This window comes from Phocoena phocoena, chromosome 7 (genome assembly GCF_963924675.1).
Source record: "Phocoena phocoena chromosome 7, mPhoPho1.1, whole genome shotgun sequence".
Classification (NCBI taxonomy): Eukaryota; Metazoa; Chordata; class Mammalia; order Artiodactyla; family Phocoenidae; genus Phocoena; species Phocoena phocoena.
Window position 1 is genome coordinate 68135040 of NC_089225.1, and position 23412 is coordinate 68158451.

Sequence of the window (23412 nt, forward strand, 5' to 3'; positions counted from 1 at the left end):
TCCACTGGATCTGGCATTTAACCTGATGCCTGGTCAATATTCAATAACTGGTTACTCAAGTGAATTTCATCTGGAGTTTTGAAAATATTGTGATGCTACCTATGGACCTTTCTTTCATACAAAATGCATACTGCTTTACCTTTTAAGATCTTTTGATTTCATGTTATTATTTTCACTGAAAAAAGAAATTAATGATTTGTTTTGCTTGAAATTTCCAGGCCAGTATATTGCCTCTCTGCTAATACTGTAAACTGCATCCCATTCAGGCTGTAGTAGTCATGCTATGGTCATGCTTTAGGCACTCGTTCTTCAAACACCTGAATTTCTGTTTACTGGTCAGTATTCCTTTCAGATGTCTAATTAAAGGGAAATTGCTACATTTTACTAAGTTGTCAGAGGAGCATTGGAGAAAATTCTGGTACTCATTCTGTTTAAATCTAACCACTCTCCCCACAGGGTGGGTCTCATCTGCTTAAACGAAATGCTGACAGTGAGTTTAAAACCCTTTTAAAAAAGCCATGCTGAAGCATGTATCTGGCAGGTTCTAAATAAGTTCCATTTTCTCTGTACCGATTTAGACATATTTTGCATGTAGAAAGAACAAGGAGAGAACAAGGAGAATGTCTTCTGAAAAAGGGAAAATGGATGTTTTATTAAGTCCTTTCCACTTTATTTTACCGTGAATAAAGTCTATAAATTCACCAATGCCATCCCAGAACAACAAAATACGTAGTATATGTTGGGCTCTTTCTCAGGCTATTGTTTGTCTATTTAGTTTTGTTCATAAGAAAGCTCTCTCAACCTATCAAGAGGGTGTGAGGGAAAAAAACAACAACTAACAGTGTTAGGAATGAAATTTAAAGTAGAAGGAAAATAGAATAAATGATTTCAAAACTTTACTGAATATTTTTCATGGTAACTCCCTGGGGAGACAGGAGCAGTCATATTGATATATTGACTACAGCAAAATAAAATATGAATACTCTTCTGTTTACACTATAATTGGTATCATATTCTGGAAAGCAGTTTAATAATACATATCAAGAAGCTTTAAACAGTTTATACATTTTGGCCTATTATTTTTCCTCCCAAGGAAATAATTGAAAATTCAGATGGAGATATATGTACATGGATTTTAATTAAAGCATTGTTTGCAAATGCGAAAAATTATAAATGACTAAACATACACTAATGGGAGAATAGGTAAATGAATAACAACCCATAGAATATTCTTCACTAATGAATATGGTAATTTTGAAAAATATTTAATAACATGGATACATGTTCACAACACAATCTTAACTGAAAAACACAGCATATAACATTCTTTATCTATTTTCTTTTTTCTTCTTACTATAATGCATTCTCACTGTAGTAAGTCACATCACATGTTGTATGTAGTAAGTCAGATAGTATCACCCCATGACCCAATTAATAATAGTCAGTGTTGGGCTTCCCTGGTGGTACAGTGGTTGAGGGTCCGCCTGCCGATCTAGGGGACACGGGTGCGTGCCCCGATCCGGGAGGATCCCACATGCCGTAGAGCGGCTGGACCCGTGAGCCATGGCCGCTGAGCCTGCGCGTCCGGAGCCTGTGCTCCGCAACGGGAGAGGCCACAGCAGTGAGAGGCCCGCGTATCGCAAAAAAAAAAAAATAATAATAATAATAGTGTTAACAATTTGGTCAGTTTCCTTCACACCTTACTTCATGCTTATATAAACATATACACAATTATATACATATATACAATATGTTTTTAATTTTATAAATCTATTTATAGATTTTAAAAGTACTGGGTGGAATCCAGTACTGTATGGAATCCAGTACTTTTTAAATCTATAAGTAACTTGGATGGAATCCAAGTTATTTCTGAGAAATTGGATTAGGAAATTTTTTTTATTTTTCTGTATTTTCCAAATTACCTATATAGAACATTAAAAAAAACAGAGTGAAGCCATACCTGAGTTAACCAGGTATTTTGAATGTGAGAAGGACACAGAGATAAATGATTAAAAAATAGCAGATATCAGTGATTTAAAAAATACCCAAAACCACCAACAATAACTATTAGTAGACGTAGCCACCAAGGTCAGCTTTCTTTCATGTCAGTATCCCACATCTCTGATTCCCTGGGGTGCTTATGCAAGCCATGGAATAAATGTGCATGCCTGTTTCAAAGATAAGAAGTTTAAATTCTTTTATAGTAAAAGAAACAGAATACTTGAAGAGGATGGCTTTAGGTCATGACCCTATCCCCTTGGGATATACTTATTGTTTAGGTCAGTGGTTCTCAACCTTGGCTGTACATTAGAACCATCTGGGACCTTATGAAAATTTGATTCCCTGGACTGCATCTGCAATGATTCTGACTTAATTGGACTGGGGTGGGGCCTGGGAATATACTAAAGGTTCCCCAGGTAATTTTGATATCTACACAGGGTTGAGAACCACTGTCCTAGGCCAAGAGAGTTGCACATGCTGGAAAAGGTAACAATAGTAACACATCATGCAAATTGATAATTTTGAGGTTTTGTTAGATTTTCATTTAATATTTCATGTATTTGTTTATTCAAGCAATTAGTCACACATTCAGAAAATAATTGAGTAGACACATGCATGTTTACAATTCTAAATGTGTTTTTTCCAAAGAACAGTTGTTTTCTGGAATGTTCTTACTAAGACAAAGTGAACAGGCACTTTTAGAAAGATGGATGCTAAGAGTTCACATGTGACTCGTTTCTTGCCTAACATTGTTAACCAGAATAATTTGATCATACAATTCTCTTAACTCAAACATCTTATGTGCACTTTTTTTTGGCACTATCACTCTTTTCATTTGATTCTCTCAGGTAGATATTTGAAGGCAACTAATGTCTTTGTATCTCTCACAGTGACTAGTACAGATCATGCATATTGTAGGTGCATGTATAGCATAAAATGACTGCTCAAACCCAGACTCTGGAACTTTCTTGGTTCACAGTCCTTTTAGTGCCTCAGTAATTTTTTTTTTGTGGCCGGACAGCAACTTCTAACAACTTAGTAGTCATTTGAAAAAAATAATCCATATTTGCTAATAACTTAATGGGATGTACTTGTCTGTTAGACACTGCACAACTTCTCTGACCCTGGAGTGAGACGGAACACTGCCATCCTCATTTCTGTTCAACATTGGTTTTCATGCAGTGTTTACTTTTTAGCAGAACAATCACTGAGCACTCAACTTCTCAAAGATCTCATGTCATTGATTTGAGTATAGAATGTTGAATTATGGACTCTCAAATTAGTTTGCTTTCATGAAAATTTCAAATATCTTCTGACGCCTCTGAGTTTGTTGTGTCACCTTTGGTGGCTTCGAGCATAGTTTAGGTTTTTGTGGCCCCAAATCTGGGGCTTCTGATGTTTTTCTGTTATAGGCACGACAGAGGATTTGTCTACTAAGTTTTTGTTGATTATGTTGTTTGCTTTAGATATCCAATTGCTAAGCCTACGCATACATTCTAACAGAAGACTAATCATGGTCTTTCTTTTTTATAGCATTAAGATGTGGAACCACTAAAAATAGATACTTAAAAAAAGCACTTGGATTCAAGGCACTGTACTAATAAGTACTTTATAGTATCATATTCTTTGATTCTATCATGTTTTTGAAATTGAACGATCTCACAAAACTTCCCTGCTGCAGGACAGAGAGGAATAGGCTGTCTGTCCTGTTGTGTTGGGCTTAGAGATGGTGGTGTTTGGGCAGTGCTTGACTGTTCTCTTGGCAGGAGGTGGAGGGTGCTGGCCATTCCAGTTGGGATGGACCGTGACCCTACCTGAAAGCTCATTCCGGAGAAACGTGATAACACGGGCTCCAGGAATGAGTTCTCTCTTACGCCAGGTCCCCTGCGGCCCAAAATAATAATCACACTTTACAATTATTTGCTCTTTGGAGTATTACATCCTTTCTGGGAACTTGGTGGGGAATATTACTTTGAGGGAGGCATTTTTAGTTTGGTACACTAAATCTTTTTCAGGATATTAATTATATAAATAGCAATAGCTTGATTCTCCTATTGGCCTGGATGACATAGTCCTTTCCAGACTTCATCCATCAATTTTACTAAATTAGGGATACTTAAGGAAATTGAGTCATTAAGTTGCAAAGGAGGCTAGAGTACTCTGTGTTCAGTTCAAAGAGTTCATACTTAATTCATTCCCAAGCGGGTATTGTACACCAGCTAACACATCTAACCCGATTTCCATTGTTACATTCACGAGAGGGAACATTCATTGATTGTTGGTTCTCTAAAGGTCTTCTCTCCTATATACGATCATTAATATATTTGAAATACCTAAGGGAAAAACATTTACCACTCACAGATTCCTAATGGACTTTTCCTTTTAAATAGCGTTTTATTAAGAAACCTGAGTCTGTGTGAAATAGATTTTGTAACAACTTTATATTTTTAAATTCAATTATTTTCCCAAATGGGTTTTTTTCCCTTATAGCAGTCTCTTGTTTTCACCCATATTACTTGTTTCCATTTTTATTGTCAACTTCAATTTTGGCTCCTTGATGATCTGCCACAGAGATTTTTCCAATTAATTATTTAGAATTGGGTAATAATTGGTAGAACTTAATCTTCATTTAATTGCTTTTCTAAGGAAAAGCCACAATGGTTGCCCTAATCTTGTTTTGTAAAGTCCTTTCTCAACATTACAAGAGTGAACATATCTGTTGAAGAAGTTACTGAAAGAAGAACTGGTAAAGAATCAAAGAATCTGTACTCTGCTTAAAGTACGTAACTTATGAATGTTCTCTGCACAGAAATGGTTGCTTACACATTATCTCCTTGCCCCTCCCTCCACTGCAAGATGTATGTACTTCATATTCACACACTTGAATCCTCCCTTGCAGTTATTAAGTGGACCTCTCTGGGCATGGCTGATGCATTTATTTTTCATGTTGTTTTTTACTCTTTATCCTTTTGCTGTTACAAATCTTAGTTGTGAGTGTGACCTGCCAGTAAGTGGTACCTTTTGCCTTCTGCCGAATCACTGAACGTGAAAGTGGTCTTGGGACCCCTGAGACATAGAGCAAGAAGGACTGGGAGGGTAGGACTCATGAGAAGTATAATTTTGACACAGACTTTAAGGAGGTGAGAGTAAGACATTTGGATATGTGGGAGGGGGCGGGGGGTGGGAGAGAGAACTCTAGGCAGAAGGAACAGCCTGTGCAAAGACCCATAGGTGGGCACTTGCCTGGCTCAAGGAAGTGCAAGGGGCCGATGTGGATCAGAGGAGTGAGGATGGAGTGGCGAGGATTAAGCTCAAAGACTCAGTGGGACACGTCATCTCAGGCAAGGACCTTCTTGAGGGAAGGGGATGATGTCAGTCAGCATATGCTTGCTGGGTAAGTCACTAAATTCCCGTCTTTCCTCTAAGGAGGAATATCTGCTTCTCACATTTTCTTAGCTCAATCATTTGTCTTTGGTGGAGACTTCACATATTCTGTTTAACCTCATTGTTCTTTCCTCAGTCTTTAAAATTTTTTTTGCTGATTTTTCTCAGGAAATGAAGTCTCTCTTTCTCTCAGTCTTTTCATCTGTGATGCCATTGGGCTGTCAGTTCTTCTGTCACTCCATACTTAGCACCTTCGTATATAGTGTACGTAATTAATGCATGTTGGGCGAAATTTGTGAGTGAATGAATAATTGTGATTCTGAGGCAGGATGAAAAATTGAGAAGACAAGATAAAAGTTAGGATGAGAAATGCCTGTGGAGTGAGCTTGGGCAATATGTTTTAGGATTTTGATTTGTTTATTTATCAAACTGATTTATTTCTACTGAGGGAAGGGGCCCTTTGGGTAGGCAAGAAGGAACTGAGTCCAAGTACTAATGGTTCACTTTCTCATTTGTTCCCTATTCAGTCATCTGCAATGTGCTTGTTCTTAAGTTATAAGGACTCTTTTTTATGTCATTCATTAGTTTTGGTGAAACACACTCATTTAAGATTCTGGTCCTAATGGAGAAAATGTGCACTTTACTTGGTCTATAACATTTTTCACCTTTGGAGATCATGTCCTTATTCTATCTCTGTAATTTCTTCTTAGATTTGACATTTTCTCTGTAATGAATATTAGTACAATAAATTTGTTTTTGCTTCAAACAGGCACAGATTTTTTTTCTCTTAAACTCCACAGCCAGTACGAATTTTGGATCCAATCTGATGCTTAAGCAATGAAAAGGAGGCTTTTCTAACTTATTGAACTTTTTCTTTAATTCAGCTCCCTTTTGTTCCTTTAAAAGAAGGAGGCTGTGTGTCCATATTTGAAATGCTGTAAAGATTAAACTGTTGAAGCCCTTTCCACCCTGCTTTACAGAATGTGGAATAATATGTTCCTTTCTTTCACAAGCCCCTTTGTTGTCCTCACTCTTTCCTAAACTTTTGGCCCTCCTTCCAATTAAATAGGGAAATTGTGCTGGTACCCGGGAGAGAGAATTTTAAAACTACTTTGTTGGTATTGTTTTGTAATAGTGAAAGTAAAGTTAATCTTTGATGTAATACAATTGCATTATATTTATTTAGCAAGTTTTGCTACTTATGTGTTCTCTAGTCAAAATTTCCAAGTTAAATATTCTTAGAAAGAAGGAAAAGTCGTATTAATTTCCAAAAGGAAAAGGAATCTTAATATTTGTTTTTGTGATTATTGTAATAATGTAAAATGTTTCTTATTGGCAACTGTGGGATTAAGCTCAAAATTTCACCAAATACTGGGGCCGGAAAGCTGGCTGTAATTTCAAGTGGCTTCTGTAGAAATCCTATAATTATTCTTTCCCCAGTTCGTGGTCACTTCTGATCATCTCTTCCTCTCTTCCTTCATTTCTTCTCTTTTTCCTGCTCTTCTCATCTTCCCTCCCTTCCTCCCCACCCCTGTTGCATTCATCTAGAATCTACATGCTAAACTCTGGCAAAACACAAGGCTGAGTTTGAAACAGTATTGGCTGTCAAGGAGATTGTTCTCACAGAGAAGACAAATGCACAGAAAGTAAAACATACACCATAATATACTATGTGCTATCAGACGAATCAGTACAGAAGAAAAGAGCCCATCTAACTGGGATAAGGCCACATTTATTTGAAGAGTGTCATTTGACCTAAACTTTGAAGGATAGCTTAGGATTTTTGATGGGTAGAGATTAAAATTAAGATTTTTTTCAGATAGAAGAAAGGAATGATATAGCAGGAGAGTGGGTTGGTCTTGGATAGTGACTAGTGACCCACACATGTGACGATATAAAGCAGAGTTCTGCAAACTTTTTCTGTAAAGTGCCAGAGAGCAAATAATTTCTTCGTAGACCATATGGCCTGTGCTGTTGAAGCAAAAGCAGCCATAGGTAATCCATAAATGAGTATATTGGCAGTGTTCCAATAAAACTTTATTTACAAAAACAGGCTGCAGGTCAGAGTTGGCCTGCGGGCTGTAGTTTGCTAATCCCCATAAAAGAGTGGTTAGTGGGAAATACGGCTGGAATGGAAGGTGGTAGCCAGATGTCAGCTTTTGAATGCTAGGCTAAAGACTTGGGAATTAATTGAAACTCTCTTTAGTGAAACCATGATGATGTCTCTACTAAAGGCTTTAAATACCTTAACATTTAAATGTGGAACCAGATGTTTTCTATTTACATCCTAAGATATCTGTATAGCTAGCTCTATACCAAGATTTCTCTGAATATCTTGTATGAAAATGGTGGGTGGAGAGCAAACTCTAGGCCTCTGAATGCCCCCAGTAAAGTTTGATTTGAGTCATAACATCTTTGAGTCATAACATAAAGTCTCCACTGGAATGGACCAAAAAGTCAGATCATGGAAAACAGGAGAGAATGAATGGGCAGGCCCTTTGGAGATCTGAGCTCAAAATGTCCACAGTTTCCCTGTTCAAAAAATGATAATGTGAACTGATTCCAAAATAGATACGAGATCCACATTTTTTAAAAACCCTTTTATTGAGGCATGGTTGACATGTAAAGGCTGTAGATATTTAATGTATGTAACTTAATGAGTTTGGGGCTAACTATACACCTGTGAAAACATCGCTACCATCAAAACCATAGACATATCCATCACTTCCCAAAGTTTCTTCCCGCCCCTATTATTATTATTATTTTGTGGTAAGAACACTTAAAGTAAGATCAATTCTCTTAGGAAATGTTAAATATATAGTACAGTATTGTTAGCAATAGGCACAGTGCTGTATACTAAATCTCTAGTATTATTTATCTTGCGTAACTGAGACTTCACACCCTTTGACCATCACCTCCCCATTTCCCCCTCCTCTCAGCCCCTGGCAATTACCATTCTAATCTCTGCTTCCATGAGTTTGAGTATTTAGTTTCCACATATAAGTGAGATCATACATTATCTTCTTCCTGTGTCTGGCTTATTCCACTTAGCATAATGTCCTCCAGCTCCATCCATGTTGTTGCAAGTGGCAGGATTTCCTTTTTTTTTAAAGGCTGAATAATATCTCATTGCATGTATATACGAGTTTTCTTTATCTGTTCATCTGCTGATGGACGTTTAGGTTGTTTCCATATCTTGGCTATTGGGAATAATGCTGCAGTGAACATAGGAGTGCAGGCATCTCTCTTTGAGACTGATACTTATAGGAATAGTGACACATGTTGATTCTGAATTTCTACATAATTTCATAGAAGGTTGTATTAGGTACTATAGAAAGTTGTTCTTGGTTTCAATATTGCCTTTTTAAAACTTCCTCTATAGTAATATCAGATAATTCTGCAGTACTGTTTTTTCACGTTTCCTTAGAATCTTCCTCAGGGTAAGAATGCATCCTATTAATGTTTGCAGCCCCATTACCTAGCTAGTGCGGATCTGGCCAAAGTCAGGCAGTCAATAAATATTTGTTGAATGAATCAATGTAGGTAAACATTTCTAATTGTTCCCAACCAATTATTTAATTTCACTATATTTTTGTGTTCTTTATTTTTTTATAGCTCTCATTTAGAATGCATAAGCCTCAAAGTTTTAAAATTTTCATTGTTAAAATATTTTATTAAATTTTATCTGTGATCTGTTTATAAAAACTTTATCTACCTAGTATATTTTTAGCACTATATTCCTAGAGAGGAAAAAGGTTGTATATTAAATTATTGTAGATGCTTGAAACATAATTGAAAAGAAGTAGCCTAGTTTTTGTACTTGGAGAAATCTGAAAAAGTTTCTCCATGGGTATAGTTGTAACCTACATAATAGTAACAACATAATAAGATGATGTCAGATTCTCTTGAAAAGAAGTGGGGTTGTAATTTCTCAGCGCACCCCACTCCAGATGTCGTCAAATAAATAGCTATTTTGGACTTTGATTTACCTATCTATATCCTGTAGCAAAAGCATAATACAGTGTTGATTCTAATATGCTTTTTCAAGAACATTTCTTTATACCTATTTGTCTTTTGAATTTGTGATTCTCATTCCTTAATGCTTCTAATCATGTGGTAAGTAGTTAAATCTTTGTCAGCAACCTCAGACCTTGCTCATGGGTGTGTATTTTATTTTTCCTTGTTTCTCTCAACATTTAGATTATATGTTTTCTTAGGGTGCAGTTGAAATCATTTGATATTGAACCATTTTTAAACCAATGGTGACATACTGAAAAGAAAATTATGTGGGCAAGACATAATGATTATAGTTACATGACAGAGAAAATAATATGGGCATGGAAAGCTGAAAAATACAATGGAGAAGAGTAGGTAGATTATGGAGACAATAGCACCTCTGGTTGAAAATCATTTATTTAATCACACAATCTGCCCCGTCTAAATGCCAGAGTATTTTTGTTGGAGAAGAGAGCTAGTGATGGGGATTATTATGGATATATATTACTTCTGGCTGCCAGTGCTGTTTGCCCGGTCAAATTTGACATCACAGAAGTCAGAGGCATTCTGTTTAAGTCAATGGCAGGTAATTCTTTATAACTTTTTATTTGAAGGAAAAAGAGTTGTTTGTGCCTCTTTAATTGCTGTAACCAGGCTTTCAGCCAAGATTTTGTTTTTCGGGTTTTTGTTTTTTTTTTAAATGCTATTTTTGCTGCTGCTTATGTCGGGGCCAGAAAAACCAGGCTGAGAGAGGGAATGAGCAGGTCAGAGAATCAGCAAATGAGTACTTCCTTCTCTGCACTGGTTGGGAGGAAATAAGTGAGCTAGTGAATATGATGGAAACCAAATTCCTAAGGCTTTTCAATGAGAAAGAATGTGGAGTAAAACACATGGAACTTGGAGTAAAATGAACCTGTTCATCCTGCCTGTAATTTATTAGCTGCTCAACTTTAGCCTCGATTTCCTTGCCTTAAAAGGGGGAAGTTTTGCAGGTTTGTATTAGGATAAAATTGGACAACATGTGTAAAGTTTCTAGAACTGGGCCTGAGGGAGCAGGGTGTGTGTGTGAATGTGTGTGTATTATACAAATAGCTAGTTTTTCCCATTTGAGCTAGAGAGGACAGTGCTGGTCAGGCCTACAGTATGTCTTAAGTCTGTTAGGCAATCTAAGGTACAGATATAGGGGATCTCCACAGACAGGCTATGAGTTTGATAGCCAAGATTTGACCTTTGCAAATTGTTTTTTCTGAATTTGATACTCATTTTCTCATCAAATTTATTACATTAACATTAGCACATGTGGAAAAAAATCATCCATTCTGGATTAGAAAACATTTTATGAATCAAACCCAGCTTCAGAATGCCAGGAGGCTTTAGGGTGTCTTATTTTGGCAACTGTACTTTTACAAAGATGAAACATATGGAATATGCAGTTTTTTTTTTTTTTTTAATGAGTTTAGCTTAAGATCTTACTACACATTGGACTTTGTCTATAAATCCAAAGGCTCTGAGAATTTCTAAAATCTTTGGAGCAAACAAATTAATAAAAATTCCCTGTTGAGTCCCATTCCTGAAAATGCTGTTGAAGGAACCATTGTAGGTACATTTGATTTGAATAAGACCCATTACCAAATTTTAATAGGGAATGTTAATTCTCTTATCTTCTAGTTATGTGCAGTCTCCCTCTTATGTGGTTTCTCATATTTTTGGTACATTAGCCTTCCCTCCTTTGCCTTCTCTTATAAAAGATAGGGTAGCCTATTAAATAAAATATCATATATTTACAGTTGTATCCCATGTCATTTAAGGTACTTGCTTTGGAAGCAAGCAACAGAACCCAACTCTGGCTACAAGATTCGGGGGAGGGATTTTGATATAGCTCACAGATCAGCAGAGGGACAGTACAACCCAGCTTCTGGAAGGAGAGGGACATGTAAGCACTGGAAATCACAGAGAGTAGGAGTTCATAGACTCTCTCAGATGATTCAGCTCCAGCAACTGTTAGCCTCTGTGTATCTTTATTCACATTTTGAGGGCCTGACAGACTGTCTGGCCTGCATTAGTTAGATGCTTTATGCCAGTGGCTCAATAAATTTTGTCTAGGGGATTAGGGGCAAGTGACTGGGGGAATTATTTTGAATTGAGCAGCAGCTACTTGTCCTCTACACATAACTAGTGTTTTGTACTAGGTGGCTCTATTCAAGGACATTGGTTTAGAAACCCATCATGCCCTATTTACATATGGCAACCTTTTATTTTTGGCCTAAGAGTTGTATTTCCCATTTGAATTTGAAGCCATGGTTTGGCATCAGCATGTATGTATGATTACTTTTTTTCTTTTTAATTGATGTTGTATAAGAATTTAAGTTCTCAGTGATGATTGCAATAATACATTCCTTGAATTAACTTGAGTAATATGACCCCAGGACTCACTATAACATGATGTAAAGATGGCTTTGGAGTCATTCATGGGGGGGACACTTGAAGGCTGACACAGCTTCTTTTTTTTTTCTTTTAGCATCTTTATTGGAGTATAATTGCTTTACAATATTGTGTTAGTTTCTGCTGTATTGACACAGCTTCTTAATGACTGTGAGATTTGAGGCAGTTTGCATAGCTGCCTGAATGTCTGAAATCTCACTTCTTCATCAGTAAAATGGACTTGATATTATATATTTTACAAAGGTATATTGAGATTTTTTTGATAATATACACACAAGGCTTGGCAACAGGAACATGTATTTATTCCTAGTCCTTTTTCATATTTTGATTTTAAATTGTTAGCAACATGATTTATTTTAGTGTGAATTTATATGATGGGGAGGTAGTTAAATAATTTGAGGAAAGCTTGGAGTTATGGCCCAAGGCTTAGTTGACCTTTTAGTACCAGATGCTCCTGAATTTTTCTATTAAAAGTAATGACTGCTCACAAATAATTTAACCTCCCACAAAGGCTTTTTATTATTAAAAATGCCGAGAAAGTAGAGGTGTGGATGAACATCAGTTATCTATATTTTCCCTTGTAATCTATTCTCCATATTTACATTTGAATATATACAAAATTGTTTTGGAAATTAACCATTTTTCAGATATACTAATGGAACCTCATTTTAAGGTGTGACTCTACAGGAGTCATTTTTTCCCCCAGTTCTTCCCATTTCCATGCTCTAAAGTGGTACTAGAGTAGCTTTTAAGGGTATAATCAGGCAATTGTAGTGCAATAAGAGCACAAGCTTTGAGGAGAGACTGTGGCAAGTTTGTGTCTGGTTTCCTCCATGGCTGACTTACAAACCGTGCTAACCTGCAGTTACCAATATATGAAATGAAGACAGTCGTATCTATCTAATGGGGGTGTTTTGAAGAGAAAATGGAATGATGCACTTAAAAATTAACACAATGCCTGGTTCATTAACCGCCAACATATTTTAGTTCTTATTAGAGTTAATTATTATCATGTATGAGGAAATATATGAAAAATATGTTTGTGTCTGAATATGTAAAGAATTGTGTTTGGATAACATTTAACCTCATTTTTTGATTCTTAAAAGGATAAGGACTATTTTATAACTTGCTGAATGGTACCTTTCCTAGGACTGGGCAGTTACAGTGGTTCTATTTGTATTTAAAATGTCTTTGTATGGTCAAAAGCAATTTAAAGTCTAGCTTATCTTAACAAAATATAGATAAGGTGTGACAACAGTTTTGTAGCAATATTGCAACTCAATCATTGTTGACTAGGATTTTTTACCTGACGTGATGTTCTTGCTAAAAATTATTTTTAAAAAATGGGTTTGTTTACACAAATGCATAACAGCATAATTAATCCTTATGAGATGTTTCTTATTGAAGTACTCATGTTTATGAAGTGGTCTCCAGTTGTGAAGTAATAATTTTTGTTATAAATAACGATACTAACATTAGATGTGACAACCATACACTGTACTGAGCACATTATTTGCATTATTTTATTTTACTAGCTCAAAATAGTTGCTATCTCCTGATTTTACAGATGAGCAAATGGACTGAGAGGTGAGTAACTCACCCAAAGTCACATGTCTAGGGAATGGCAGAGATGGACCTTGACTGGCTGCAGAGCCCATTTATGGTAGAAGATAAGGCATCTTTAGCAAAGGTGTTATGATACAGGCTTTGCAAAGGCATTTCCATGATGGTAAAAGTTCTTTTGTAGCCAGACATTATCATTGGTAAATGCATGGACACATTGTCAAGATCTATAAGGCTGGATGTTTAAGTAGAAAAAGCTTTAATTCTTATTTTCTTGACTTTATTATTTTCACATGTTGTGTCTATATATTTAATGGATAATGTTTTTTTATATTTTAGAAAAAGGTTTTTTTTAACTTAAGTATAGTTGATCTACAATATTAGTTTCAGGTATACAGCATAGTGATTCAGTATTTTTGCAGATTATGTTCCATTATAGGTTATTACAAAGTAACGGCTATAATTCCTTATGCTATACAATACCTTCTTGTTGCTTATCTATTTTATAGATAGTAGTTTGTATCTGTTAATCCTATACCCCTAATTTGTCCCTCCCCCTTCCCTCTCCCTTTTGATTACCTTAAGTTTATTTTCTATGTCTATGAATGTGTTTGTTTTGCATATACATTAGTGTTATTTTTTAGATTCCACATATAAGTGACATCATAATATTTATCTTTCTGACTTATTTCACTAAGCATAATATTCTCTAGGTCCATCTGAGATTCTGTTTTGATATTTTGTAATTTGGAACTAAAACACATCCCCTGCTTTCCAGACAACAGAACAAAATAAAGGAGCTAGCCATGCACTAATGGGTTTGGTGAGATGGCATTTTATTCTAAGACCTTTGACTGTATTTTAAATTAGTATTAAATCTATATAACTTGATAATATTAGAAATTAGTAACATAAAGTAAAAATTATTTTCCTAAAGCCAGAAACTCTTTCCATTATTCACTGTTCTCCCTTCTTCTTCTAAATGGCAGAGAAAATGGAGTGATAATACTGCGCCGTATTAATAATAAATTCAAATTTATTCAGTTTTAGGGAGAATAATGAATTTTTTGGAATATTTAACACCTCTTTCTATCCATCCATGTGTATGTATTTCCTAAATTTTTCAACAGTTTTGTACTGTTGGTTCAGGTGTCTTAAATGACATTTTAAAGTATAGTGACATATGCTTTCTAGGATATAACGTGCTGCAATTTTCTTTTTCTCTTCCAGTGTCTGTATTTATGCTGAAAGTCCAGGTGAATGACATCATCAGTCGTCAGTACCTGAGTCAAGCAGTTGTAGAAGTGTTTGTAAACTACACGAAGACAAATTCCACAGTAACTAGAAACAATGGAGCAGTGTTGATAAGAGTACCCTACAAGTTAGGACTCAGCCTAACCATTATTGCTTACAAAGATGGCTATGTGCTGACACCTCTGCCTTGGAAGACTGGAAGAATGCCAAGTAAGCAGTTAAACAATGTTTTGCTTTCACTAAATGTAAATGATTTTTTTCTCTTGTTCTGATAAACCGAAAATGAGACTATGTGAAGCCAATATAAGGAGGTTAGAAAGGCGTGCCAGTTTGAAGAAAACATGAAGGTCTTTTTCCTTCTACAGAAGCTTAAAGGAATCCCGAGCTACAGCTCTGCTCTGGCACAGAGCTTGTCTGCAGGTGGCGGAGAGGGGTGTGGCATGCCCAAAGAATTAGTTAGAAGCAGGATAGTAAAGTAAAGTAAATTATCTGGCCCAAAGTAAAGTAAAGGGCCAGATAATTAAAGGACAGTCTCAAAAGCTAAGATGAACAGTTTAGATTTACGTGACGAATAATAAAACAGTTCTTGTAGATTCTTGAGCACATGAAGTAAGTTGTTTAGAAACTGAATTTACAGTGTATAAAGAACAGGGCAACAGCAGGGCTAAAATGGATTCAGGGAGCCTGGCTATGAAGCTGTGGTTGTGCTGCTGGACAGTAGCCTGATGTAAGAAAGGAAATGGAAAGGAGAGGTGAGAGTACAAGAGGCATACTGGAGAAAGAATTATTAATTATTGTGGCAATCATTTCACAATATAAAAACATATATCAAATCATCACATTGTACACCTTAAACTTACATGATGTTAGCTGTCAATTATATCTCAATAAAGCTGGAAAAAAATTGGTAGGAGTGATTATAACTAATTGAATACTGGGAAAATTGGCCATACAAGGTACCAGAATACAAGTCTGATTGACTGGAAGGATGATACATTAGGTAGTCAATCTTTCTAAAAATTTTATTTTTTATTGTGGTGGTTCTTGTTGTTAGGTTTTAGATATTTTATTTAGTTTCATAATGGAAACATTTGAATTCTTGAACTATTTAAATTTAGAATGAGAAAGAAAATGAAAAATGAATTAGATAATTTAATAAGACTCATGTGAATAAAATTGTAATAAAATGACTGGAAAATCCAGATAAGGATGTATTTGAGGTGACTTCATGGTCTCAAATGCTTTAAATTTTTTTAAAGACAGAAATTAAGTACAACTATTCATTCAACAAAAGTGAGAAAAATAATGAAAGAAGAAACCAACTAAAATGGGAAAAAGGAAATAAAAAGATTGAAGTAGATTGGCATATATTAGAAAAATATAAAGAAATAATTGACAGAGTGTTAGTTCTTTGAAGTAAATTATACACACATCTAGCTAATTTAAACAAAAATGAGAGAAATAAAGATAAAAATACATAAAAGCTTTAAAAATCATAAAAATTATCAAAAAATTAGGCAATAATCTTAAAAATCCAATAAAACAAACAATTTTGTGATAATATAAATGGTATATTGATCTTAGATGAGGTAGATTAATAACCATGGGTAAAATGTTCTGGGTAAAAATAACTTCAAAGGCTATAAGGAAAAGTGCCCCAGATCATTTTACCAAATCAGTACAGCCTTGATTCTGAGACCTAACAAAGGTAATACAAAATTAAATGCCCTCATGTGTGCATACTGTCTCTCATATACACACACCTCTCTATTGACCAGTCATACTTATAACTCTAAATGTAAAATTCCTAAACAATACAGAAAAGAATTTCACCATTATTAAAATATAGGATACTGTCAAGAGCAAGTAGGATTTTTCTTCTTTGCAGAACTATAAGGATGTCAAACTTCATTAATTTTATGTATCATATTAGTAGAACAAATTAGAACTAATATGTGATAATATCAACAATTGTCTGAAATGTTGCCTGAAATGCATTTTATAAGTTCACCATTCATGCCTAACCAAGAACACACTCTTTAAAAACTAGGACCACAAAGATATCCTTAGGTATCTCAAAATCATACTTAACTGTAAAATATTAGAGGTGATCCTACTAAAATAAGAAACTAAACACAGATGTCTATATTATTTTACATTGTAGTAGAAGTTATTATCAGAGCAAAAAGATATTAACAGATAAAAAAAGGGAATAGCTATTAGGAAGGAAGAATCAAAACCATTTTTTCTGGTTATGATCATATCCCTGGAAAACTACAAATTAGTATTGCTACAAATCAATACATGTTCTTATATACCAGAAGTAATAACCAATTAGGAAAAATAATGAAAAGAAATCCCTCTCAGAACAAGAACAAACAAAATATGCAGGGAAACCTACAGAAAAAAGTGAAGTAACTGTGGGGAGGGAAAATAAAACTACCAAATGTTACTGATAGACCTAAAAAAAAAAAAAAAACCAAATCAACTAAAACACCAGAAACTGGAAAAATATTTTTTCTTAGCTTGAATATTGTAAAGATTTGAATTCTTCCCAGATTAATTTATAGATTTAATGCATTAACAAAACACTTGGCAAAATAACCCTTAAAGAACAGATGTGTCAAAATACCTGAAATCTTGTTTTAAAAGACAATTTACTAGAGGCAATTTGCCATTCCAGATAACTAAAATATATAGCTACAGAATTAAGTGATATTGTACTATGATTTGTAATGTGGTACAAATCAGATACTAGTAGGCATAAAAAATATAATCTATGATAGGAATCATAAATCATTGAGGAAAAAGCTGAATATTCAATAAGTAATATTGGGATACTTTGGCTAACTATTTGGAGTAAATTAATTTGAATCCATATTCCAAAATATATTGCTCAAAAAGTTAAAATATGGAAAATTATATTAAATTTAATAAACTATCTTATTTTTTTAGGATGGTCTTTTTAAACTGAAAAGCAATGAAAGATGTCATAAAAGGTAGATTTCCCCATAATTTTAAAAAGTAGTAAAAAAAATATGAAATAATAAGGAATGATATCCTTAATGTGTTAAGAATTCATACACATCAGTAAAAAACCAAGGCCCTGCCTAAATAAGGCAAATGGATAAAATCATGACTTAGTTTTCAAAACAGGAAATACAAATTATTAGTAAATATGATAAAATATTTTACCTTCCTAATAATCTAAGTACGCCTCCAAAATACACATTTCTTAGATTTTTTCACTTTAGAAACATTTTTAAAAAGTGAACATACTCAATATTGACAAGCGGGGCAAGATGGCCATCCTCAAACACTGCTGGTGGGAGAAGTCGGCAGTGTTATCTGGATAACAACTTTGAAATGTGTGTGTCAGTGTCTTCGAAATCTTCATCATCATTGACTGCTGGGAATATATCCTAAAAACATACAAATAAAGTGGACAGATATCTGTGCACAAGGATGTTGAGTCAAATATTATTTTGTAATAGTGAAAATGGAAACAATCTAAATATACAGTATTGTACAGTGTAGTGGTTAAGTGAATCTTGATACTTTAAGAAATATGTGACCTTGAAAATGTTATGAAAGTTTCTATTGAGGAACAGAAATGCTTACAATATTATTTTAGGTGAAAAAGCAGGGTGAAAATATTCTGTATACAATATCATACTCCCTCTTTTTAAAAACAAAATCACAGGAAAAATCCAGGAAGAGCTACACTGAAATACTAATAGTGGTTGTCTCTGTGGTGGTATTGTGATGACCATCATTTTCTTCTTTCCTTTTCTGTATTTCTCAACTTTTCCAGAGTGGATATATATCCCATTTATAATCAGAAACAGTTTTTAAAGTCAAAGGAAATCTGAATCCAAGTTTAAGTGACTTTCTGAAAGATTCTCCTCAGGTTTAATAGAAAAGCCCTTTTTAACCTACCTGGGACTAAGAAAGTATCCAAATATGGGATACAATCATCTCGGGGTCCAAGCTACTACCCTAACCACCTCCTCTCCACTCTGATAAGTCTAACAATCCATCTAAATGTTAGTGTATTCTGAATTAAAATTACTTTCATTTGGTGGTCCTCTATTCCTACTTAAGAAAAAAGTATATTATTTTACATCCACCCATACATCATTGTATACTTTTAATATTTTATCCTGTCTTTTCCGTATTTCCTTTACAGCTCTTTGAAATATCTCCAAATTTTAAAAGTATTCTCATGCAAGTGTGTTTTATCCTTTCTTAAGTGATTTAGGGTTTGTATCATTTCTGTTGATAATTACTTGCATTGCATGGAGGATAGAGATCAGTGAGAACTTGAACTCTAGGTGATGCCTCAGAACTTATTTTTCTTTTGCAGGATTGGTCAGGTTGTTTGATTTGGTCTTGCTTATAAAACGATGGTCTTCTGTCCCTGCCTCTTGTTCCTGATCTTGAAAGAATTTAGTTATCTTTCAGGGGATCTGCACTTAGTCATCCCACCAGGCATTTCAGGTGCCTACTCTTGTAGGCGGGTCCAGCCCCATCCTCCCTACTACTACAGGTTGCCTCTGGATCATTTTATGTGTTAAACTGTTTCTTCCTTTGGCAAAGCACAGTCTGTTTGGCGAACCACACTGTGAAGAAGAGCACTGCACCTTTGTATGGGAAGTTAAAAAAGAAGAGTGGATGTACTCCCCATCTGAGAGAACCTTGAATCATGGGGCCAGGAAAAAATGGCTTAAAAATTATTCAGTATAAGAAGGAAATAAATAACGATTATATAGAGAAAATAGCAGAGGGTTGTTTAAGCATTTAACTTGACCAAATATATCTGGGGTTAGTTAGAGAACATTATTAGTCACCTTGGTACAAACTACTGTACAAAAATTTAAAAAATTAGTAAAATAGTGATGCCAAATCGTCTCACTTTATTATGTTCCTTTTTTTCCTCCATCATATTATACATGCATTCTTCCTTTGTTTTGAATTGCTTTTCTCATCACAGAATTTCTTTTTCCCCACAATTTTAGGACCGGCCAGAGCAGAACTATATTTGTCCCAGTTTTCCCCCCCATGTCTAATAAAATATCCTAATTATGCTATATTTCACAGTATATTCATCAGTTACACTTTCACTGTTCCCGCAAAGCCAAGCAAATATATGGCTATTTGAAGACACTGTTTTAATTACTGGAAAATTAGCTGGTAAGTACACCACTTCTTACTTAGCTAGTAAGTAAAGAGACTATATTGTGACTGTATTGTATAACTGTACTTCTTCACCAGTGGATCAGTGTTGATTATAAGGTGGGAAAAATCTAAGTTGATCAGGGATGATTAGTACTGACTATAAGTTGATCTGAACTGATTCTTATTTCACTATCAAACTGTAGCGTGTGTGTGTGTGTGTGTGTGTGTGTGTGTGTGTGTGTGTGTGTGTGTGTGTAGTGGGAATCATTCTCTCTTTTACCATTTTAGCCACCCCCAGTAGAACATCTGACTTGCAGAAGTACTGGAAAGAGTCCCTGAACTGCCTTCCAAATCACATCTCTCACTGAGCTTTAGTGGTTGGTGAAATTGGGAAAAGGACTCAGATCTCTGGGGCTTTCTAGTTTGCAGGTCACCTTCATTCCTGCTTCTGACATTAATCTTGCTGCCTGTGTGGGAAGGGTCTCAGGCTGGGGGGTTAAGTATCTGCTTGGCAGACATGATTTGCCCCACTCACATATCCCAAGGGCAGGAATACGGGAAGCATGATTTGGGGTCTGATTCAAGCTGTGTCCTCCAGCTCTGCTTTACCAACCACGAAGATGATAGTTTTATCCTTACCTCACCTCCTCACCCCCTTAACTAGTCCCAGCATTTTGTGACTCTTAACTGCATATTATGTAAAACCTCTATAAATGGCAATAATTGGCTTTTTTGTTTCTTTTGGGAAATTAATGTTGAGAACTAAAGCATAATAAGAATGACTGGTAAAGGCAGAAAACCTCAAAGTCCAATACAAGAGTCATGGTAAAAAGAACTGTTTTTGAAGTTCTCTTCATCTTCAGAAGCTTATCTTATTTAGTCCTAATGTATTAAAAAAGAAAGCCTAACACTATCATTTGGAAAAAATTAACTAGGGCTTGATTAATCTTAGAGTAATTTACTGAGCAAGGCAGTAGAATCTCTTACTCTTGCACTGAGTTTGCCGGTGCATGGCAGAATGGGTGGATGTAGCGTTGCGTATGAAAGGTGGAAAGTAAATAGGAACTACATGTTTGCAGAGAGAGGCCACGTTGTACACTGCTGGGACCTTAGTGAAATCAGGTTCTCCACAGTCCTGCTTCATTTGTTTGTTTTGGTTTTATCTTGACACATCCTACTCCTTCCTGGATTCTTCAAACCCCATCACAAATTGTAATTTCTGCTGGGTTATATGAAAAGGGTCAGCGTGAGCATGTTCATGTACCACTCCTTTGCCACTGTACGAAGCAGTGGTGAGCTCTCGTCTGTCTGGGTGGCACTGCACATGCCACGTGCCCATCTCTGTGAGAACACTGTGAGCCCTCTGGAATTCCTTTTACTGCCTCATTTCCCTAAGAGCTGACCTATTGGTGAGGCCAACCAAGGAAGGATGGATGTTTCTGATGATGTTAAATCTTTCCTTAGGAAAGTACACATGCTCACTTCTTAACTTCCAAAAAACGTTTATATTTTTCCTTCTAAGATTTTATCAGGAAGTTGTTCATTTTGTGTAGTGAAAAATGTGTTAGGCCTGTGTGTAAATATATTTGTAGTAAAAGGAGCAGCAAAAATTGGGAACTTCAGGAATGTGTAAAACCTTAGAGAAGTTCAGTTGGACATTTCCTTTAGTGTACATGTTTTCAGTTGTAAAGAAGTTTGGATTTTCATCATAATTAAGCCACACATTTTAAAAAAGTAAGTTGTAGATAGTACCTGTAAGGGATCAAAAGGTATTACATTGTTCCCTCAAAGCAATTTAACAAGGATAATATAGATGTGTTGTTTTTTTCCTTTATATCCCTTAACTGTTTATTTTCCAGGTACCATTTTTCTAGCTTCATACGTAAATGATAAATAAAACAACGTAAGATAATTCTCAGTCAGTGTATAGTTTATTTTTTATCGTCATGTAACTTTAAAAATGGATACTTTTTTCATCCTAAGAACTTAACTGATTGTTTCTGATAATTTTTAGTTTTAATGATATGAGTTGACCCTTGAATTGTTAAAGATCTGCTGAATACAGAAAAAAATCAATATTGTCCCTGGGTTCTCGATAAATTAGAGGATAGTCAATTCAAAGTTATTTACATGAGATAATATTTATAAATTGAATGCCTGGCATTTGAAAAACTTTTAATGCATGTTTAATTGCCTGATGCAGAAACCTACCCACTTAAGTATATGGCTTATCATCAAAGATACTTTCTGTTGCAAGTTGCTGAAAACCCAACCCGAAACTAGTTTAAGCCCAAAGGAAGCACTTATTTATTGCTCAAATGATTGATAAGTGTAGGAATGGGACCAACTTTAGACATGGCTTGATCAGGGCTTCAGTTGAAATAATTGAGAACTAGTTTTACTGTTTGTTTCTCAACTCTCCGGTCCTTAAATATTGTCTCATTTTCAAAGGAGCTCTCATTTTTGGTCACAAGATGGCTTTTGCAACTCCCAGACATATATCTGCTCACATAAAATCTAGTGGGGAATAGAAGGTCTTTTCCCCTAGAAGTCCAAGCAAAACTCACATTGCATCTCATTAACTGTGGTTGTCACAAGTCCCATAGTTCAACAAATCACTGTGGCCAACAGGATAATGAGTTGCTTTTGATTGGTTTCAGCCCATTCTGGCATGCACCATTACCTCTACTCTTGTTACAGAAATGAAACCCCAAGTGAACCACATGGGTCAATGTGTGGTTCCCTAGAGTGAAACTCAAAGGGTGTGAAGAAATTCTGGGCAAGCAAATCAAGCACTCTCTAGGCTAAAGGTGCCTTGTATGATCTAAAGAAAGGGGCATTTCTTATTTATTCAGATCTGAATATAAAATAATAATTATAATTAGGAGATGTCAGTAATGTTTTAGAAATAACTGGTTCACTTAGAGTAAAATGTCCTGACCAATAGTGCTGTGCTTAATATGCATTTGTTTTGTCTATTTGCTAATGAGGTTTCCTTTTTCCAGATGCCAAATCTCAACCAAGTGTTCAGTTTTCAAAAGCCTTAATTAGACTACCCAACAGCCATCACATTAGCAACGTTACAGGCTACCTTACAGTCCTACAACAGTTTTTGAAAGTGGATAATTTTCTGTATACGACTGGAATTACTCTCAATAAGTCAGGTATTTTCTAATTTTTTATAATCTAATCTATTTATAAAAACAGTACATAAATCTCTCATCAAGTACTATTTATTTAGATGTCTGAAATTCATTTAAGCTTTGGAGGAGACATGTCACTTTTGAAACATAAATATAGTTATTAAAGTGTTTATAGGCAGTCCCTTTGATCCAATGAAAGATTATACCAGTCTTCTGCGTACATTATTTCAAATTAATAGAGAGTTTAATTTACAGGATATTTTTATCCAAAGGAGGTAATCAAGGTATAGAAAATAGTAATGATTATTGTATAATTGTGCAAATTAAAAAATATTGAAAGTGGAAATTTGATTAAGAAGTTTACATATATATTATAATTTGACCTATTCATTCTTTTCAAATTGATCAGCAGTGTCAATAATTGTTAGATATAAAAAAGTCTATAGATTAG

General features: G+C 35.1%; 1 protein-coding gene across 1 annotated transcript in view; it reads left to right on the forward strand.

Moving 5' to 3' along the window:
• The window catches only part of FAM171B (family with sequence similarity 171 member B), a 65759-nt gene that overhangs the window by 20492 nt on the left and 21855 nt on the right, over positions 1 to 23412 (forward strand). The window contains exons 2-4 of the mRNA XM_065880813.1: positions 14617 to 14850; positions 19741 to 19833; positions 22824 to 22982. Coding sequence (XP_065736885.1) covers positions 14617 to 14850; positions 19741 to 19833; positions 22824 to 22982 — 486 coding nt within the window. The remainder of the gene's footprint in view (positions 1 to 14616; positions 14851 to 19740; positions 19834 to 22823; positions 22983 to 23412) is intronic.